The sequence below is a fragment of the Electrophorus electricus genome, chromosome 20 (genome assembly GCF_041902795.1).
Source record: "Electrophorus electricus isolate QZ-2024a chromosome 20, ASM4190279v1, whole genome shotgun sequence".
NCBI lineage: Eukaryota > Metazoa > Chordata > Actinopteri > Gymnotiformes > Gymnotidae > Electrophorus > Electrophorus electricus.
Window position 1 is genome coordinate 13,349,546 of NC_137516.1, and position 21,513 is coordinate 13,371,058.

General features: G+C 43.5%; 3 protein-coding genes across 3 annotated transcripts; 2 read left to right on the forward strand and 1 right to left on the reverse strand.

Moving 5' to 3' along the window:
- Positions 1 to 28: 28 nt before the first annotated feature.
- On the forward strand, positions 29 to 7,118 carry pcyt1aa (phosphate cytidylyltransferase 1A, choline a). Its single transcript, XM_026998283.3, has 9 exons — positions 29 to 238; positions 2,919 to 3,042; positions 3,142 to 3,241; positions 3,419 to 3,535; positions 3,950 to 4,101; positions 4,417 to 4,495; positions 4,771 to 4,913; positions 5,383 to 5,571; positions 5,666 to 7,118. Exons 2-9 carry the CDS (start codon positions 2,935 to 2,937, stop codon positions 5,888 to 5,890), a joined length of 1,113 nt encoding a protein of 370 aa, XP_026854084.2. The 5' UTR covers positions 29 to 238; positions 2,919 to 2,934; the 3' UTR covers positions 5,891 to 7,118.
- Positions 7,119 to 7,226: 108 nt separating this feature from the next.
- Positions 7,227 to 13,471, reverse strand: ap2m1a (adaptor related protein complex 2 subunit mu 1a). Its single transcript, XM_026998281.3, has 13 exons — positions 13,323 to 13,471; positions 12,339 to 12,457; positions 10,838 to 11,103; positions 10,404 to 10,486; positions 10,252 to 10,257; positions 9,976 to 10,111; positions 9,526 to 9,670; positions 9,341 to 9,355; positions 8,852 to 8,974; positions 8,640 to 8,775; positions 8,346 to 8,443; positions 8,099 to 8,210; positions 7,227 to 7,854 (listed from the first exon to the last, which is right to left on the reverse strand). The coding sequence occupies exons 2-13, from the start codon at positions 12,410 to 12,412 to the stop codon at positions 7,720 to 7,722; spliced, it is 1,329 nt and encodes a 442-aa protein (XP_026854082.1). The 5' UTR covers positions 12,413 to 12,457; positions 13,323 to 13,471; the 3' UTR covers positions 7,227 to 7,719.
- Positions 13,472 to 15,625: 2,154 nt separating this feature from the next.
- anxa13l (annexin A13, like) lies at positions 15,626 to 21,220 on the forward strand. Its single transcript, XM_026998393.3, has 11 exons — positions 15,626 to 15,781; positions 16,474 to 16,549; positions 16,982 to 17,076; positions 17,622 to 17,792; positions 18,161 to 18,194; positions 18,337 to 18,416; positions 18,721 to 18,789; positions 18,865 to 18,966; positions 19,295 to 19,370; positions 19,791 to 19,903; positions 20,041 to 21,220. The coding sequence occupies exons 1-11, from the start codon at positions 15,767 to 15,769 to the stop codon at positions 20,158 to 20,160; spliced, it is 951 nt and encodes a 316-aa protein (XP_026854194.1). The 5' UTR covers positions 15,626 to 15,766; the 3' UTR covers positions 20,161 to 21,220.
- Positions 21,221 to 21,513: the final 293 nt, after the last annotated feature.

Below are 21,513 nucleotides of genomic sequence, written 5' to 3' on the forward strand. Positions count from 1 at the left end.
CTAGCTGCCGCTCTTAGGGAATGTGAGGCGGTCTTCTGTCAACTTTCATAAGGACTGGACGTAGCTTTAGCTGGGTAGCCAACATAGCGAGTTGCCTCTGTGATCTATTTCAAACTGCGATCCTCTCTAGCTAGCGTGGCGAGTCTGTGGCACTACAGTTTGGAATCTGTGTAACTCAGTAATGTTGCAGCTAACTAGCTAGATTTTCAACGTTTTACGAGTGAATAATAGAACAAGGGTAAGTAACGCTACGTTAGCTAACCTAGCGATCTGGCTAATATAGCTAGCTGCTTTTACCGCAGCCAGCTAGTTAGATGTTAGCTAGATAACGCGTAATTATGCTAACACAAGGTAGTTCACCATCGTATTTATAATCGACCGGTTAGCTAGGATCAAGTTAATGTTTTGGCATTTGTAGTTGATGTTGGTTGCCGTTGATTATTTGATTGCTGAAAGTTACAGCCCCCTACTCAGTCTGTCCAAATAGCTACGTGGACATAAAGCAACTAGCGATCGTCAGCTGTCGTCGCCCGCTGGGTTATCGGGACAAGCGACAAGCAGGCATCAGAGTAACAGGTTACATGGCTAACTAAATAGCTATCTAGGTGTCAAGCCAGCCAACTTCTCCATGCCAGCTAACAAAGCTAACTGCTATTTTGGATTCAGTTGCCTTACGTGTTTGGACAGCTGCCGGGGCTACTTTTAGAAAGCCTTGTCCTAAGACTATTAAGACTAGCTACTCGCAACTCCATGTGCGCTCTTATAAGTACATTGGTCACATTGGAAAATGATTATGGTTAGAAATGTGTACGGGGACTCATTAATCTTAATAGCTGTAAGGAGACAAACATTCCCAACCTCTGGAGCCGGTTTTACGGTCCCCGTGTTCTCGGAAATCCAATCCTGTCACGCTCAATGTGAACCATCTGCCGTTTTCTTATTCGTGCAGCGAGAGGTCTAGGTTTGAAAACTAAGTATAACTCGAGGTTGCGTTCAGGTCTGCCAGTGCATTATGAAGTCATTGGCAGAGGTGCTGCACCTTAAAGCCTGCCAAGTTGAATCGCGTACTCAAAGTGCTACAAGAAAAAAAAAAAAAACAAAACAAAAAAACAGGTTTCCACTTTTTTCACTTTTTATTTTCTCCAAATCTGGTCGTTATTGTTTTCTAGCATATCTGGATTACAGTCCTCTTGTCAGCCTTCCCTTCCTGTTGTGTATGAAACCTGCTGTGTACTGTCTCCTGTGACGTCTCAGGCCTCTAAAACCTTAAAGACGACGTTTTTTCGTATCTAGAGTACTATATTGTGATTACATTGTTACAAATTGCAGGATGCTTAAAAAGATTTTATCCTTGATGTGTCATGACTAACATCTGTTATGCACTTTCTGAGATTTGTTGGGTCAAGTGAATGCCATAGTTCATCAAAGCACCCACAGACCACTCCTGAGAATTGTCAGGATGCTTACAGCACAAAAATAAAAAATATGATTTGTCGGAAGGCTTCTTTGCAATTTACAATTTGTGATCTCAGTGTTTTCCAGAGGCCAATACTGTGATGCAAGTTAGCAAGCATTCAGACCCATATGTAGGCAGATTAATAGAGTATAAGCTATTTAAACTCTTGTATGGTTTCTGTCTGCTTTGCTGCAACACCAGGAACATATAGTGAAACAGTTGTGCCCTGCCTGGTTTGAATTCAACTCTCAACTCATACATCCTCTTTATTTCCAAGTGAGAATGCAGGGTGAACCTATGAAGCTGAAATGTGACAGAGGAGGCTGCCGATTACCCGAGTTCGACTATTACAACCCGAACCGGCTATCAGGAGAAAATGTTTTTTAATGAAGCCGATCCTATACAGTCACAAATCCAGTCTGAAAATAGCTGCAGGTCTGGATACCTGCCAGGTTAGTTTGAGCAGGTCGTGTGATAACAGTTGGAGCACAGTTTATATGCAACTGTAGAGTTTGTCTTCACATTAACAATTAAAACAGTTATGTTCAAATGCAAATTTATATCCATGCAGTGGCAGGCTGCCACGGATCCTTGACCAACAGTGATTTATATATAATCCATTAAAAAAAAACTAAGGACGTTGTTTCTAGTTTGGCCGTGAAGTAAAGGCAGTTCAGGGAAGCATAAGTTGAAACGGCACTGCAGAGGTGAAGGATTCTCCTTTAAATTCATGAAGTTGATTACTATGGCTTTAGTACATTCAGACCGCATGAGAATGAGGGGAAAAACTGCAACATTTGCTGTTGCCTTGCTGAGAGAACTGGAAAATTTGAATGAGAAGCTGGAGAATAAGCTAATTTAAGATGCCTCTGTCCATGGATTGATTTATTTTTTGCTAAGCAAGAATAGCCATGTGGCAATTGTTATAGGATTACATTTCTATTGGTTTTAAGCAGACGTCAGGTGAAGAGAGACTCATAGTACAGGTAGTCCCTCGCTGTCTGCTCACAGTGCCTGCTGTGTGGGAGGAATGTAGTAGGTAGAACTGCGATTTACTGCTGAGATTCACAAGAATAACTATAGGTCAATATTCAGTTGATGTGGAATTAGGCATATTCAGTAATGAGAAAAAAAAAGCAGATGATCTATAGTGTAAATTTCAGGAGTCAGCGAGTGAGGCAGCTGAGAGCAGTGTATGTTTGCATGTGCTACAAGCAGATGATGAACAAGGCAATAAATATCATCTATACCATAGTCTGCATAATGATATCTTCTCATGTAGATACTATATTTCTACAGTATCTTAGAAATCTAATTTCTAAAGACACCATAGAAATATACCACACATAATACATATCACGAAACAATTTCCAACGGGAAAGCGTGTGCCCAGAATCCATTATGCATTGGGTGCACTGCAATGCCACTAACGTGGTGCCCCTTTACCTCCACACGACTCCAGGAGCTGTACAGACGGCATGGAGGCGCATGCGTCGGGCCGGGTCCTCTCCAGGAAGAGGAGGAGAGGCTCCAACGGAGAGACGGAGGAGGGTGAGAGACCCCTGAAGCAACAGTGCTACACAGCGGTAAGTAGGGTGAGGGTGTGAGTGAGTGAGTGAGTGTGTGTGCGCGAGCGAACGTGTGAGCGTTCCTGATTGACAGGAACGCCGCCTTTTGCCCCGTAGGGTCTGAGAGATCCTGCTCCCTACGCCGACCAGCTCGTGTCACCGGAAAAGAGACCCTATAAACGCGTCAGCTTGGAAGAAGCCCAGAAAGGCACACCTCGTAAGTTATTCCCCTACTGTTTGCACATCTGCGCATGCGCACGCACACACGCCAATACACATGCGCAGTTTTGTTCACGCACCCAATGTTTTCTTACTGTCATTTGCATGCTGCTCACTTGTTTATATGTGTTTTGTCTTGGGGGTTTTGTTGTTGTGCCATCCTCACATCACTCAGCTGACAGGCCAGTGAGGGTGTATGCCGACGGCATCTTCGACATTTTCCACTCAGGACACGCACGTGCTCTAATGCAGGCCAAAGGACTCTTCCCCAACACCCACCTCATTGTGGGCGGTATGTTCTTGCTTAACGCTCTGATCTCCAACTGATGTTAGACGTCACGTCGGGTCGTATTTAAAGTATGTAAAGCAGTGCACTTTGAAAATACCCTCTTGGTTTCGTGAGTCGGCATAGCTTTGTTAATTTAATGTCATTTATTAAGGCAAAATTATGTCTTTGGCTGGTCATTGCAAAATTTGTGCCATAAATCGTTTCAGAAAAGTCAAGTATAGATGCAAATATCTTGAATACAATTTTACAAATATTAGAGGTTCCCTTGTACTATACCCCCTCATTGATTGCTGCTTACATTCCATTAATTCCCACACGGAAGCTCAGAGCTGTAGGCTGCATGCTGCACGCCTTCTCTCCTCCAGCAGCAGGGGGCGCCGTGGCTCACGCTGGCCCCGTCTCTCTCTCTCTCCAAAGTGTGCAGCGATGAGCTCACGCACAAACTCAAGGGCTTCACCGTCATGAGCGAGGACGAGCGCTATGACGCCGTGACGCACTGCCGCTACGTGGACGAGGTGGTGCGCGACGCTCCATGGACCCTCACGCCCGAGTTCCTGGCTAAACACCGGGTAGGTGGCGCCGGAGAGGGCAGTCCGTAGAATGAAAGGTGCCCGTTGGTGAACGTTTAACGTGAACGTTTAAAAAGGGGCTTGCGTTATTTTAAGCAAGTTTAAACGAATGCCTTCATCAAAACTCTCACAAAAGACTCATCAGAAACATACTGAGATTAATCAGTACGCTAACATAATACTGCAATCTTGTTTTGTTAAAGGCTGGATTTACATATCGTGACCCCTTGGGATCAGGTCAATATTGCAAGAACAATGAAAAAAATGTGATGCTATTACAGAAAAAATGATTGGTCTGTGTTTTGAGCCCCTCAGATTGACTTTGTAGCCCATGATGACATCCCCTACTCTTCAGAAGACAGTGATGATGTTTACAAGCACATAAAAGAGGCAGGTGGGTGCCACGGTAACCGGATTCTCCCATTTAAACTTGGAACAGCAGAGGCTGTCTGACCCAATTTGTAAGGTTATGGAGGTGACTATGCTTTACGAAGTTGCATACCAGGCAACCATTTGCTATTCTTCACCTAGTAATCATCTCTGATTGTTAAATTCATTAGCCAATCATATACATCTTGTTTTCCCTCTCCTGCGCCAGTCTGTAATGGCTGGCGTTTTTCAGGTGAAACATAATAGAAGTGAATCCTCATCTAGTTTGCGCTTTTCCAGGAATGTTCGCCCCTACCCAGCGGACGGAAGGTATCTCCACGTCAGACATCATTACACGCATCGTCAGGGACTACGATGTGTACGTGAGACGGAACCTGCAGCGTGGCTATACGGCCAAGGAGCTCAACGTCAGCTTCATCAACGTCAGTCTCGCTCAGCACCTCCAGCTGTAACGTGCGAAGGCACACTGTTCCACTGCATCTATCTAGACATGGACTAACCCAGCAAGGCCAAGGTCTCGTTTCATTAGTCCTGTTAAGCAACATGCAATAAAAAGAGAATTAAGTCAATTTAAAAGTTGTTGCATAAAAAAAGTGTTAGAAAATACTACTGACAAAAAACAGTTCTGAATGAGCTGGTTGTTTAAGTTGAGTGTGTGCAGTCCTTGAATTTGTGCTAGATATGCGTGAAGGCAAAGCTGAATTTGTGTAGTGAAATGTGGCTGGGGTTCTATTCGTGTTCCAGTCTGGGCCCCGCGTGTTCCATACGTGTTGCAGTCTGGGGCATATGTGTTTGTGTTTTATGCAAGTCCAAATGTCATGCCCCGCATCCAAAACATGAAAGGGCGGCAGCTGTTCAACCCGTGCTTGTCCTTTTGGTGGTGTTGCACAGGAGAAGAAGTACCACCTGCAGGAGCGTGTGGACAAGGTGAAGCAGAAGGTGCGCGACGTGGAAGAGAAGAGCAAGGAGTTTGTGCAGAGGGTAGAGGAGAAGAGCATCGACCTCATCCAGAAGTGGGAAGAGAAGTCGCGCGAGTTCATCGGCAACTTCCTGCAGATGTTTGGCCCAGAGGGGGCGCTGGTGAGTGGCAGCCTGTGATCGCACACTGGTGCCTGGTGTTAATGCTATGCGAGCCCTCCTCAACAGCCTCTCTCTTTCACGCGCTTTCTCTCAGAAGCACATGCTCAAGGAGGGCAAAGGTCGCATGCTGCAGGCCATCAGCCCGAGCAGCAGCCCGGCACACGAGCGTTCTCCCTCTCCCTCACCCGCCTTCCGCCTGCCCTTCTTCAACAAGGCCTCGCCGCCCACATCGCCCGGCTTCGGGGCTGCCCGTCAGTGGCGCATCAGCGAGGACGAGGTGGACGAGGACGATGAGGAGGAGAACGGTGATGAAGATTAAAGGCGACGGGGGCGCAACGAAAACGGCAGTAACCCAGCGCACGCGTCCACTCCGCCCTGCCGGCTCTGTCCCTCAAAGAGGGAATGAAACCAAAAACAAAAAAGTTAAAAAAAAAGAAAAGAAAAAAGGAAACCGGGGAGAAAAGGCATGATGACAAACACGTGAAAGAATCAACCACTTCCTGTGCAGGTGACGGGCAGGTCATAGGTGTTGGGCTGCAGTGCGTGATGGTCCGTTTAGGGGCTGTGATGGGTCAGCGCGGTCGAGGAAGGAATGCTGTTTTTAATCATTTTAAGCAAATCAGTCCGCATTTTTCTTGTTTCAGCTATTATTACACTACAGCAGGGTGGGGGTGTTTGTTGCTGGTGTATTACTTCAGTACAAACCTCTCTACAAACCTGTTATCATTGCTTCTTTTACATATGGAAAGGGTCCCAGGCTTGGTGGACAAAAATATTTTAACCCGTGTGTTGTCAGTGCATCATGTCTTGTCCTACAAAACCCGTTTGTCTGCGTAATCGGATTGAGATTGTACTGAATCAAGGTTGACCTGGCCAGTCAGATGAGCTTGAAGCACAGTTCCTAGTTTTGCACATTATAAGTTACAGCTGCTTGACTGAATCCGAATGTTCACCGCCTCTTGGCTCTCCTGGAGTGTTTAAACTATTCAGCTCTCTTGAATTGAAGGGGGACACTTTAAAAAAAAAAAAAAAAAAATTTATTTATTTATCCCCGAGTTAAATTTAAGTTACTTTTTCTTTAACACCCATTCAAGGTTTCTCAGATGCCACTTTAAACTCCTATTGGATGTAGTTATCATAAATTGAATCAGATGGGGCTTGGTGAATGGGAGTTGTCTTTTTATGCTGTTGCGTTTCCATGACGGATTGGTTAACACCGTCCTGAGAAATTATTTGTCCATGTTTGTGGGACACTCTTGGTTTGTCAGCATCTGAAACGCGTTAAAAGCACGAAAGTGTTGAAGCCAGTCTTTCACCACACACGCATGACGCACAGCCGCAGTAGAGACGTTTGACACTTTACTGTGCTCATGCTAAGATTGCACTGTTACAATTCATGCAGGCTGGCAATCACTGGTCACTGTGATATATAAAAGCTGCAATAAGGGCCTCTACCTTAAAGATGAATGGTTCAAGAAGGTTCACCTTCCTTCACCTGTCAACCAGTACAAACGAGTACAATTAAAAAATACTGTTCTAAATGTAAAGAGTTAATGAATAGTCATTGTGTATACTTGAGGTTTTGTTTTGGTAAAACTCAATGAGCAATTTCACTTCCTTTCTCCCATTCCAGCATGTCAGACAGGAAAGAGATGTTTGTTTGCTTTATGGTTTTATATTTTTATTGAACGTAACCCTTACCTACTAAGTAACTGGAGAGCAACCACAGATTAAAGTTACACCTCGGAAGCATGAGGCCACGGCCCTCTACTGTTCAGGGTTTCCTGATTTTCACAACCTGATCAAACCCACGATTTCCAAGCCTTTCACAATGCGGTGCCCTCCAGGACCTGAAACCAGCACTCCTGCATGGACAACTACTACAGCTCAAGAATCTTGGGTGCCAGTATTGTACAGAACAGCATGCACACACGCACAAACACTGCAGGCTCCAGAAAAATCCTCTGCCTTTCAGTAGAGCACGCTTTCAGATCCACGCGACTCATTTCACATTCTTCATAAATCTGTATTTTTGTTTTGTTTTTAATTCAATTCATCCACCTATGAGAAGGAAGGTGAGATATACATGGAGTTTGAGGACAAAATGCGATTGGTCCCTCCATTCAGCTGGGAGGGGGGGGGGGGGGCCTAGCAGCGTGTCTCGTAGATGCCGCTGCGGCCGATGTAGCGCACCCATTTAATGACATCGTGGTCGCTGTAGTTCAGCTTCGACTCGAACACCTTGAGGTAGCGCACCTTCAGTCCGGAGGGCGCGAACGGGACCTGGGGGCCCAGGATTAAATGACAAGGCGGAGCACTATACGATACGTGGCAAAAAAATGTATTCTCTGCCATTACGTGCCACAGGGGTAAACGAGAATATCCGGTCAGTGCTGGGACGCATCAAAAATATCGAATGACAACACCATTAATGCATGCTGTCGTGCTGAGCACAACCAAAATGGGTGTACCTGGAGCCAAAACTATAGTGAAGGTGTGGCTAACAAAAAAAAAACGATGTGCTCACCTCGAAGTTCATTGAGATGGGAGGCCGAGCCCACTTCTTCTTGTCGTTAGTGGGCAGCAGCTCAATCTCGGCGCTGATCTGAGATTCCTTCATCCCAGCCATGCGTTTGATCCTACGCGCAAGAGAGGGAGGAACTAACTCCATGGGCTGGCATTTCAAAACACAGCTTGCTTGTAAAACACAGAACTCGTTTTTAGAAATAACTTGATAAGGAACGATAACCAGCAGGTGGGAGAATGTGACTGACTTCCACACGATGGCGTTCTCGCTGGCCTTGTATTTTGCCTTGCCCTTCATGCAGATCACCTGCACACCGCTCGTGTTCAGAGGGGTCGGGATGCGCACCTTATCAACATAGAGTCGGCAGCACTTATAAAACTTACTCCGAACATACCACAGCTCATTGCCCGCCTTACAGAAGTCAGGCCGCATTTTAAAGGAACAGATAAGTTCACTAAAGCACAGCTTTCAGAATCCCACGAAGAGAAAAGCAAAAGGTATAAATGGTAGAAGTTTAAGTTGGTGCGTTGCTTAAACTTGCCTCTATCTTCTGTGCGAGGAGCGAGGGCTTGAAGTTGGACTTGATGACAACCTTCACTTCCAGTTTGGTGCGGCCGACCTCACGTACCAGCGGGATGACCCGGAAGGGCAGGATGATGTCCTTGGTGGTGCGATACCTGCGTGGCGACACGCACCGTGAGCGAGCGCGCGGCCCAAGGGTGGCCCGGCGGTGGCGGAGGGCGGGGCACCGACCTCATGAGCTCGTATTCTCCGTCTGGCGGGATGAAGCTGATGCTTCGCTCCGAGTCGAACTTGCTGAGACGCACGCACTGGTGGAAGGTGCAGTCGTCGATGGCGATGGACTGCTTCCCGCTGCTGGAGCTCGCACAAAATACGCAGGCAGCGTTAGGGCAAAGCAAGCTATGACCTGACGTCCAATTTAAATAAAAAAATTAATTAATTTTAAAAAAATGATGACGACAGTACCCTCCAAAACAAAGGTGTTTGGGCCCAGCTGATGCTAAACCGTTCCCCCTACATACACATGGACATGTAACTGCTCAACAATGGCTGATTTGGTTCATGTGAGGATCACACACACACAAACACACACACACTAACTGCTAGGCAATCTAGGGGCATAACAGCAAGACGGCGAGTTCTACGGGAATTAGGCAATAAAGAGAAAAATAAAATCATGTTCGGGAATGGACATGAAGTCAAATATCGCAAGCACAGTACCTTCCGCCTAACTCACTGAGGCACGGCAGAAAGAGAAAGAGAGAAAGCGGATGCAACAAAAGCTTAAAAGTCAAAGCAAGCTTAACCTTAACACCTTTAAAAAAAAACAACATCTCTGAAGATTAACAAAAGGCCAGAAGTCTGAAATATGCCCCCTATAATATACCACAGGGGACACCGTTCACCTTTTACCCGCTTCGTCGCTGGCTCCAGCCTTGCCCTGCTTGTCAATGACGATCTTGTCGTTCATGCCGAACTTGCACTCGGGCATCCCGCTCAGGTAGCTCTTCATGACCACGCGGCCCGAGACGTGCGCGCTCAGCACCTGGCCTGGAACGGAGAGTCTCTTTAACAAAACAGGTGTAAAACAATCACATACACAAACACAATGCCAAGCAAACACACAGTCGCTCTAAATGCTTTCACTGGAACCAGATAAAACACTTCTGGATGCTTTCATGAGGTCAGTGAGTGCATGTGGTGACTGCACGTGCACTTTGGCGTAGACAACCGCAGTGAAGGTGACTGCAGCAAAGGGGCCGGTGCTAACGTCACAGCATGCAAATCTTGTGCTACATCACATTAAGCATTCATAACATATTACACCTCAAGTTTCCTAGGGGGCGCCACCTCACCCTGTGGAGACATGAGCAGGTTGACGCTCTCCAGCACGTCCAGGAACAGCTCGTTGCGACGGTATTTGATCCCTTCGCGCCGCCAGCCAATCTGTCCAGTCACCTGGCTGGTGATCTGGGACTGCTCCTCCTTGGTCTGCGGATCCAAAAGATGACCCATCATTGCCATAAAATCCACCGTTGCCATCACACCCCCTGCCGGGCCGACAGCAGCTAAACGGCGCGCAATTCTGCCAGAATGCAAAGATCTGCAGGGTGTAGGTGGGTTTTGTTTACCTGATGCTGCACACCAGGTCCAAGGAGACGGAAAAACATGAAAAAGAAGGACGACCAAAGTTACAAATGGGGTTTATATAGGCAGACGGAGCAATTGCTGTCCAGGACAGTGCAGGATGAGAGTGTTTCTGTTCTGTTGCTTCGTTCCCCACCTGGCTCTTAATGCCCTGCTGGGTGATGAAGGTCTTGAGGGCGCCGGTCTCAGAGTTCTGAGGATATCCAAAATCCAGAATCTCTGCGTGAGGATGCATGTGTGGACATTGGGAGGGGCAGAGAGAGAGTGAGAGCGCAAGAGAGAAAATTCAACAGTTCACTGGCTGCATCACAGACAGCATGGGCACCATTAATTGAGCTCCAGTTATTTATTTAGGCGGCAGGCTGGATTCTTGGACAGCACGTGCATCAATTTGCAGGTGGCAGTTTTGGCAGGGGTGGCTGTGTGCCAGGAAAACCCAATCTGAGAACCCAAGACCAGAAGGCCGCAATATGGCAGGCGTAGAAAGCCAACTAGGACAAAGATCTCCAAAATTTATCAGGCTCTGAGAGGCACGGAGGTGTCCGTTGAGGGGGAACAAGGCTGACTCACCGTCCAGCAGCTCGTAAATGAGCACGAAGTTGTTCTTGATGTTCTCCTCGCTGATCTTGCCAAAATAGGCAGTCATGACATCACACATCTTGTAGAGGAACTCGAAGACCATGGCGGCATTGACGTTCTGCTTGGTGACGGCGGCGAGCCAGATGTTGGACCGCTTGACGTGAAAGAAGCTGGTGCGGGCGATGTTGGTGACGGGTGAGCGCACCTGCTGGCGTGCGTGGATCACGTTCACACGGAACGCATCCACCGCGTTCCTCCTGCAAATGTGAACCGGGGGGTGGGGGTTGGAGATCAGAACAGGAGGCAGAGAACACAGGAAAGGGGGAGGGGCTTAACCACCATCCACCTCTCCCTTTGCTGTACGTCTTTGAGGTGGTCCTTTATGCTGAGCGCTATGGCGATTGGCTGACTTAAGGAACCCCTAACATGTTATTAGTGCTTGTAGAACAGCAGTTCTGACTTGACTTTTATAAATAAGCTGTAATTTTAAAAAGGTTCCTGCTAAGATCTTCACAAACATTAATCACATGTAATAACGGGCTACCGGCTTACTGAAAACTAATACCTTAATTACAAAGTAGAAAGTCATGAAGTTATGGGAAATGATCCTTAGAAAGGTTATGTTACTCTTTTTGACTAAGAAAGCAATATTCTACTCATTTTAGGGTCAAATATTTACATTTTATTCAGTTTCTTCTACAATGAACTTTAGATTTCTCAAACATCTTGCATTGTGTAGTCTCATGCTTGAAATAAAACCCAGGAAATGCTACTAAGGAACAGGAGCACAGTACTGCTTGACCACAGGGCACCCACACCTGGTGGTCGCCATGGACACTGGCATGCATTCTATTCATTTCTGATTGGTTCTTGGGCATCCAGAAGTACGCTTTGCACTCTCTAGATACAGCAGCTCTTACCTACTTCTACAGTAGGCAAAATGGTGATGGAGAAATGATAGACATTAAGAAGAGGATGAGTAGAGGATTTAAAAGGAGGCAAAGGATAAAACAGTGGAAACACACAGAACAGGTACACAAACACATCACACCGCACACAGTAAACAAAAACTGTCCCTACCCATCCCAAATAGTATTTGCAAAACAAATCCCTTGTCTTTGGCAATTACCCTTCCAGAGAAGTGGAATGTCACAGTTAAGAAAAAGCCCAAAGCAGCAGAAATTTAAGGCATAGATTCTCCACTCAGCACATCCTGTGCTTCTTCCTCCATGGCTGCTGCATTAGGCTGGCCTCTCTGAATAAGAACAATGGGAAAAGACCAGTCTCTTTCTTGCAAACCATAATCACACCTTCCTGAACACGTCAAGCTAAATGACTCCTCCTCACCAGACTACAACAGCCCCGGTGGCTTACGTAAAAAGGCAAGAAGCAAAAGCAATCGGCTCTGTGAGAAACCGATTAACCCCGTAAAACGTATGAATGCGCCTCTACACCTTTGCAATCGAGCGACTACCATTCCGGACGCACTCACCCTATGTCATCACGGTAGACGCGGGAGATCAGGACCTCCCCCTTGTGGTTGTAGATGAACAGTCCTCCAATCATGGTGGCCGCTCCTCAGACCTCACGTTCCATGATGGTGTCCGACTCCTGCGAGGAGGCGGGAGAACGCACATTGTCCTAAGACTCAGGTGTGTGACAGTCCTACGCGCACGGCCGTCCCGTGTATGGAACAGTGTCTTTGGGGTGTCTGGTGATAACGAGAAACCGAGAAGGTTAGCCCGTAGTACGCTCAAGCTGATCTAGAGTGTGTTGTCTTGTCTGCGGGCACCTCAGGAAGGACAGGCCTTGTTTATACTCCGTTAAAAGAACGAACATTTTAGTGGTGGTTTTAATATCCACCAGGTCACTCCCGGCCCAGGAATGGAATTCGCAAAGAAGACGGCGCCATGCCGCGGCCAAAACACACCCAAGTTCCCCAGGAGGGTATCTGCATTTGTTACAAAAACCCATTTTGAAAAATACGTCTTAAAAATAAAGCAGCAACCCGGTCGTGCATCTTAACACAGTGACCTGGCCTGCTGCTGACGAAAAAGAAATATACTTATTTCACGAATATTAAACGTTTCGTCGTAACACAATCCTTGATCACAAAATAAACAATTTTGTAAACTTGACTACGAGCCAGACAGGAAGTGTCAATCCACCGGTTTAATCGCAGCATAATTTGTAAAAGATGTTTGCCTTAAAGAAAAGACGAGTTCATGAAATGTTAATGTATGACTGCTAACACCCTAAATTTAGCCTACCGCAAGAAGATCCCTTATTACGCCCAACATTTTCCGTCCTAAATCCTTAGATGTATCCAACGGTTTGCAATGTATTCCTGCTTCATTCGAGAGACGCATTGACCGAAATCTGCTTTTACTCTAATTGCGGATAGTCCTGACATATCATAACGTGCGAGAACTAACAGATCTTAGTTAACGTGCATCGCCAATAAAAATGACCATACCTCGGTATGGTCCACTCCAGCCAGCGTGGAGCTACTGTAGCGTTGGTGTTCTTCGGGATCAAAAGGATTAACGGGACATTAGACTCGCCTCACCAAAATTAGCCCCTCCCTCGGCCAGGAAGTCAGATGACAGTCTTCTTCGCGCATGCGTCGTGCAAGATGCAAGCTGCGTCGTGTTTATGGTGATCGTCCCAAAGGGCAGGTCAAGGCGTGTCCTTTAAAAAGCATCCTGAAGTTTATACGAACCATTCTGCACACTACAAAATTTAAATGTATAATATCAAAGGCATTTGCACTATAGATCGAAGTAGTAGCCTCAACGCTTTACCTTTCACATATTCAGATATAGGTCATTACTGTTTATTCATATTCAGCATGTGAATCAACAACATGCGATCTCAATTACCGATGGTCAGTGAAGTTTATTTCGCTATAACTCACTTCCCTGAAATGTTCAATTATTCCAGCACCCAGATCTTTCAAACTCCATGTCCACAGTACAGTATTGTTCCCCGTACATCGTTTCAACACAGCTAACTTATTGAAACTGATTCAGTCACTATAGAGAAGCAAAACGCTGAACTGCTGAGTTGGTGATCCTTTCTATAAAATGAAGTCAAACTATTAATTTGAAATGATATGATCCCGCCCAGAAAGATGTTTAAACAAATAAATGGATATTGAGGGTTAGACAGCTCCGCATTGTTCAGAACGGTCGCGTTTGGTAGCCTACATTCAAATTTGGACAACTATTATTGAATGTAATTTATAGTTCTATTAGTATAAAGTCTTATTTGCAACGAAATAAACATAGAAAGGTTTGTATTCAATTTTCAAGTTTTTCAAAAACGTGTGTACGTTTACGGCATTTGGCAGACGCTCTTATCCAGAGCGACTTACAAATACACAAGTGCTTTGTCATTTACTCATACAATACATCCTAGCCAGTACTTTAGGTTAGAGTCCAAGATACCAATAAACTAGAATGCTGTTGAAATACAGGAATCAATGCTGATGCCTAGAAGTGCAAAATACATAGGCTCTATCTCAGATAGGTGCAATCGGTGCAATCAACAATACGTACTAGATTTTCAGTGAGTCAACATAGGAACAGGATCGGTAGTCATTTAAATATTCTACAAATAGATGGGTCTTTAGTCTGCAAGGGATTGTGCTGTCCGGACAGCGAGCGGAAGTTCGTTCCACCATCTAGGAGGCAGGACAGAGAATAGTCTCGATGCTTGTCTTTCATGAGACTTGAAGCATGGTGTTTCAAGCCGAGCTGTACTTGGGGTTCGAAGTACTCGAGGTACGGATCGGGCTTGACCACTGACATCATGCATGTAGGGGTTGCTCCATTTTGCTTTGGAAGCAAGCATCAAGGTTTTAAATATGCGGGCAGCTACTGGAAACCAATGAAGGGTGCTCAGCAGTGGAGTGTCATGTGTGAACTTCGGAAAATTGAAGACCTGTCGTCTTGCTGCATTCTGGACAAGTTCTGGTGGCTCTTAGAGGAAATTCAGCAAGTAGCGAGTGCAGTAGTCTAGCTTTGAGATAAGAGACTGCACAAGTACCTGAGAAGCTTCCTGGGAGAGAAAGGGCCGAACCCTTCCTCTGTTACAAAGGAGAAATCTGTGTGCCCTGGTCACATTTGAAACTTGAGTTGCGAACGACAACTGATGTCCAAAGTTGGCAACAGGCTTAACCTCCCAAAGAATAGACTAATGTAATAAACGTAATCTTTATGTGGCAGTGACCTGGCTTATACAAATGTTCTAATGCAGGTTCTGCAAGTAATGCAGATCTTCATGTAATGACAGAAAGACAAAACATAGCGAGCCATTCTGGTCATCAGAAGGTCACAACATTGTGGAAGGAGCATGTGGGATGATGCTATTTGGTCAAACAAAGACTGTTTTGTCCAAATTCTAACAATCTTTGTTGTCAGATTTGTCACTGCTTCTCTATACTCAAGTGTCAGTTTATATAGTTTTTATATATTTTTTTTTTAATTATTTTTTTTACACTTTTTGATAATAGACAGACTGACAGATAGACAGGCAGTGATAGATAGATAGATAGATAGATAGATAGATAGATAGATAGATAGATAGATAGATAGATAGATAGATAGATAGATAGATAGATAGATAGATAGATAGATAGATAGATAGATAGATAGATAGATTTGCTGATTGATGAGTGCATAATGTTCAAGGCATTTTGCGTAAAAGTAAACGCCAAAGGTAGCCCAGCTGCCTACTGTTTTTATAGAGCTCCGTCTACTTTTCCAGTATTGCTTTGCTGATTTTCATGAGCAATGGGTTATCGACGTGTGGGCCATTGAATCGGGTGACGTCAGCCATGCAGTGGAGTATTTTGCTGGGTAGCGCGAGAAGGGAGTAGGACCGGAGCGGCTGTGCGGTTAATAACATCATCGAAAGATGGGCAACGTTCAAGTGGGTAAAGTTCTATACCGGATTTCTTTGGGTCTTTTTCTTGCGTTATTGTATTGTATTGCAGATTATTGTACTAACAAGTGCAATTACAGATTACTGCAATATTACTGTATGCTTTGCCGTATGTGTAATTTATTATTGTTTAATATCCTGCGTAATTTTACGTGGTTGCTATTTGGACAGTGATTTTAGGATTTAGCATTGCAACAACTTTTCTCTCATTTTTCATTTTTGTTTTTTATAATTTTCCCGTTTTCTCTCTTTTATAAACATGCGTATTAAAGTCTAAATCCGAGAAGATTGCGTAGAAATTAACTTTTTATATCTATAATAATATTAGTTTAAAATCCGCCGCATATTCTACTGGAATATTCTCAATTCGAAACTCCCTTTTTATCATCAATACGCTTTATAATTGCCATTACAGGCAGTGGGCGTGGCAGAGGAAATATGTCGCCGCTACAGCGCACTCAGTCAGCCAATGACTCAGCAATGGGTGTATGACTGCACCCTTTGTGGGGTTTAGCTACAGTTTGTCAAGCTCAAACCATATATTTTCATAATTTTTTTAAACCATCAAATCCTGGTGATTTTATCCTCAAGTATTCACTGGCGCCATGACATCTGTATGGAACAATATTATATTGTCTTTATTGTGGTGTATCTCATTCTGTGTTTTGCTCTCATTTTAGCCAACAATTGTTCCGTACGAGGATTTTGATGTGGTGGCAGATATTAAGGAAATACGTAAAGCCTGCAAGGGCATGGGTAGGTCTAGACAAATCTCAACAGCAACCTGTCTAAGGCAGAGGTTCTCAATCCAAGCCTTGGAAACTCTCTGCCAGGCCGCACGTTTGTTGTGTTATAGATCCCAACACACCAGAGCCAAACTCAACGGATCTTCAGGATCTGATTACTTGCTTCAGGTGTATAAAGACCAGGAATAGAGCAAAATCTTGGCCTGGCCTGGGGACTGCAAGCACTAGATTGAGAACCTCTAGTCCTGGAGGACTGGAGTCCAGGTCAATCAGTGAAATCACCAAACTGCTGGATTCTAATCTTCCAGGGCTCCAGTTGTGCAACCTTGATTTGAAAGTAGCATTGCACTGTCATCCTAGAAAAATGGAAAACTAAGATTTATGCAGTAATAACATGCTGAGCATTATGTCAAGTTAAAATGGGGTTTCTTCCTGACTGCAGGTACAGATGAAGAGATCATAATCTCCATTTTAGCAAATCGCTCCACCACCCAGCGAGTGGAGATCAAGCAGGCATACTTTGAGAAATATGATGATGTAAGTAAGGTGTCCTTCATTTATTTCTTTACAAAACCACACAGTCATCAAGTAGCCAGTGTCTGAACACAACAGTTCTGCTGTTAAGTAATTTTGCTTGGATAGTGGTTATTTTAGCAATTTCCACATTGGATATCTGCTTATATTTTTATAAAAGTTCAGGTAATATACAGAGCACAGTCTGAGCTAAATGCTTATAACAAGAGCTTGTTATAGTCTGTACACAATACTCCATTCCTGTGAGACGTCATGAGCTATTTTTTTTTCCTTTCACTTTTGCATGGTCAGTGAATGATATTGAATAGTTGCCAGATTTCTTTCTTGCCTGCATCCATCTTTCCTTCATGACAGTGAAGAATAAAGCGTTTATAAAAAATAATGAGCAGTGCTGGTATTCAATGTTCCAGGCTTGACAAAAGCTCCTCAGGTCATTTGGAATTCAAAAGGGAATTCAATCACTATCTAACATGAGCATTCATCTCAGCCGAGTTCAATGAGATTAGCTGCCATGCTAAACATGACCTGACTAGAATGCTTTCCCATAGGAGCTGGAGGAGGTGTTAAAGAGTGAGCTGACAGGAAACTTTGAGAAGGCCATCATAGCCATGCTGGACCCTGCGCCTGTGTACGCTGCCAAAGAGCTGAGGAAAGCCATGAAGGGGGCGGGGACTGACGAAGACGTACTGGTGGAGATTCTGTGCACCAGCACCAATCAGGTCTTTCTGTGATTATATTATTTTGCATAAGGACCATTATCATTCAAACTTCAAACCACAGGCATATAAGATGTCTTAAAAATCTTAAAATGCTTTAAGATGTAAAATATAAGTATATTTCTTAAGCAGTTGTACATCTAAGAATCATTATCTTAAAGGTTTTTCCTATGTATTGAACATTGTGCCTCATTTGTTTACAGTGTCTTCAATGCTTTCTCTGTTGAAGGCAACCAATTTGATTTTTGTTCTATGTGACTTTTACAGAATTTTCACAAGAATCCAAAAAAATGTGTGTTTAAGCAACTTTTCATAAGGCACTATTCTATAGAAATGAACAATATAACATTTGCTATTTATTTAATCAACAGGATATTGTGAACATTAAAGAGGCCTATGCCCAGGGTAAGTCTGGAACTTGCGTAAATATGGAAATATGACAAAGTATTAGCGCCATCATTTGTTCTGATGTTTTACTGCTACCACTGTAAGAAAATGCATTGCAACAACAAAGCTAAACACCATTCATGTACTGTCATCCATATAGTACATGGACAGGAGTTGGAAGCCGACATCGAGGATGACACAAGTGGAGATGTAAGAAACCTGCTAGTTTCCCTCTTGGAGGTAAGATGGCAATATACCTTACTAAGTGCTCCTAGAGTCTTTTAGCATATGTAGGCCTACAGCCTACAGAGCACATTTGGAACAAATTTGTATGTTTTGGACAAATTATTAGAATACATATAAATATTTTGGACAGATTATATTCAAGCTGCCTTATCAAATATAAAGTTATTGGTCCTTCAGAAAAAAAACCTTCAGAGCTGTCCAGAGTAATTTGGCATAGCAGAATTGTATTATAACTACTGGTCATAATGAGGTTCCTCCAAGTATGAGTTGTTAAGCAACAGCTCTTCTCCATCCATAGGCCAGCAGGGATGAAAGTTATGAAGTGGACGAAGGACTGGCTGAACAGGATGCCACCGCGCTGATCGAGGTGAGTTTGACCTTTCCCCTTCTTTAGTACGCAACAGGTTCCTTCATGGCATTGCGTTCTGCTGGTTTCTGCCAGGCTGGGGAGGCTCGGTTTGGCACAGACGAGTCCACCTTCACCCACATCCTCACCCACAGGAACTACCTGCAACTTCAGGCCACCTTTAAGGCCTACGAATCGGTAAGAATTGGTCCCTGCTGAGATAAAAACAGTCATAATTGTGTCATAAGTCATAAGAGGAATATTACAGATATGTTTGATCATGCTGGTCCACATCTATCCATAAACATTTGAGTATATTAAAACTCACTCTGTTTTAGTCTAATGCCAGTAGTTTCTTAAAGGAGTTACTTTGGTCTCCATTCAAGTAGATTATTTCTGGGTAGTTTGTCTACGCGACTTGAGTACAGTTTTCAATATGTTTTCCACTGCAATTTAAAACATGTGTATTGTTTTGACTATTAAAAACAACCTACAGTTATTTTAATGTGTTTCTCGGCCAATGCAGCTTTCTGGAACAGACATTCTCGATTCCATCGACAGTGAGGCAACAGGGACATTAAAGGATTGTTACATTACTCTGGGTAACATCTCTCTTGTTGTGTACGGCCTTCAGTGAATCTCTTGGATCCTTACGATGATCACTGTAGAAAGATCACTACACTTATTTTGTCATCACTTCACTTGTATTGTCATCACTTCACTTGTATTGTCATCACTACACTTGTTTTGTCATCACTTCACTTATTTTGTCATCACTTCACTTATTTTGTCATCACTTCACTTGTTTTGTCATCACTTCACTTATTTTGTCATCACTACACTTGTTTTGTCATCACTTCACTTATTTTGTCATCACTTCACTTGTTTTGTCATCACTTCACTTATTTTGTCATCACTACACTTGTTTTGTCATCACTTCACTTGTTTTGTCATCACTACACTTGTTTTGTCATCTTGTTTTTACTGGGCTGTTTTGTTGTTTTTCTATCTTGGTTGATCAGTTCGGTGTGCTAAAAGTCCTCAGCTCTACTTTGCTCGTCGCCTGAATGCAGCAATGAAGGGGGCAGGGACAGATGAGGACACACTCATACGCATCATAGTGGGCCGCTCTGAGGTGATCTTAAAGGGAAAAATACTCAAATCAAATTTAGAAATTTAGGTTAATTTTATTATTTTAAAGCTTGTTTTTTTTCATGTGCACAAATAAATATAATTCTACCTTAATACCATTCCCCCCCCCCCGGTTTACAGGTTGATTTGGAGACCATAAAGGACATGTATCTGGAGAAATACGACATGACTCTGAAGGATGCCCTGAACTCTGAATGTGGGGGAGACTTCAAGCGCCTCCTGGTGGCGATACTGCACTGAGCGCAGACAAGGCAAAGCATACCAACAGCAGCCTTATGTAACAGAACCCTCTCACCAACACTGCTTAGTGAAATGCCACTAACTATGATTCCACTCCAAATTCCACTCTGAATACACTCCACAATTCACTCCTTCTGCCTATACAGCCATTCCTTTCCATACCACTTCTGGGTTACTTTAAAACAACAAATGGTACACATTTATTAGTATTCAATTCACAAAGCATTTTCTAGTGACCTTTAATAGCAAACCAGGTGTGGCTGATATCAGATCTTACCAGCATGTTGTCAGCCTCAGAGCAATGTGGTGTTTAAGACACACATAAGGTCTGTCTACATATCAAGACAACAAAACTGCCAATTTTACAGCATCAGTCAGTAAATCTCCCTCTCCTGCTGTAATTCTGTTCTTAAAAAGATAAGGGCATTAAACACCAAATAATCCCTGAACATAACTTCATATTTGAACTTTTAATTGCCACCATATATGAAAAGTGTTATACAAATATTCTTGCCTCGCATTTTAAAATCATCTCAATCACAGAATGTGTTTTAGAGCACAAAACTTAATATCTTTTTAACATTTTATTCTTTGTGAAAAAAGTGTCTTGAATACTTAATACAAAAGTACCTACTTTTTAGTACCTGGCAAACATGTAGCAAACCTGTAATTCTCTAGGACTCTTAGTACTGACTCTTTCGATACTGCCTTTCAGTAACCACAGACCATGTTATTATTTAAGATGTTTATTTGGTAATTGGAAAATCATGTCATCCTTACACATGCTCTCTTCAGAGTAGGACCTGGAGTACCTGTATGCCTTATGGAGACAGATATTGTAGATATTGAAGATTTATTGTATGTTGTGTTGGTGTAACCCATGTGACCTTCGCTCTACATTCAATATTTGGTGGAAATATGAGTCTGCAAAATAAATAAATAAATAGATAACAACAATAATAAAATAAAATAACCAAAGGAATGTTGGGGTCCCATATGATAGCACCCAAACAAAACATTATTAATGAGTATTAATAAATAACAAAACATTTGAATTGAATTTGGGTCCGGCCTCTTTTGTATCTTATGATTGTTATATTTATCATGTTTAAACATATAAGGTTTACTGTTTTGATTTACTTAGTTTTTTATTCTGGTGGTCTTGATAACACTGACATTCAATGTACTTACTGAAAGGATAGTTTTTTAAATGTTTTAGGTGAATCATATCTGCTGTTTATTTAAGCGAACAAACTGAACTAAAAATGCTTAGATTCTACAATGAGAGAGTTAAGTACCGACTCTCCTCACGCATCTGAAATGCTTCCAGATGTTACCCTTTGGTTTCGTCTC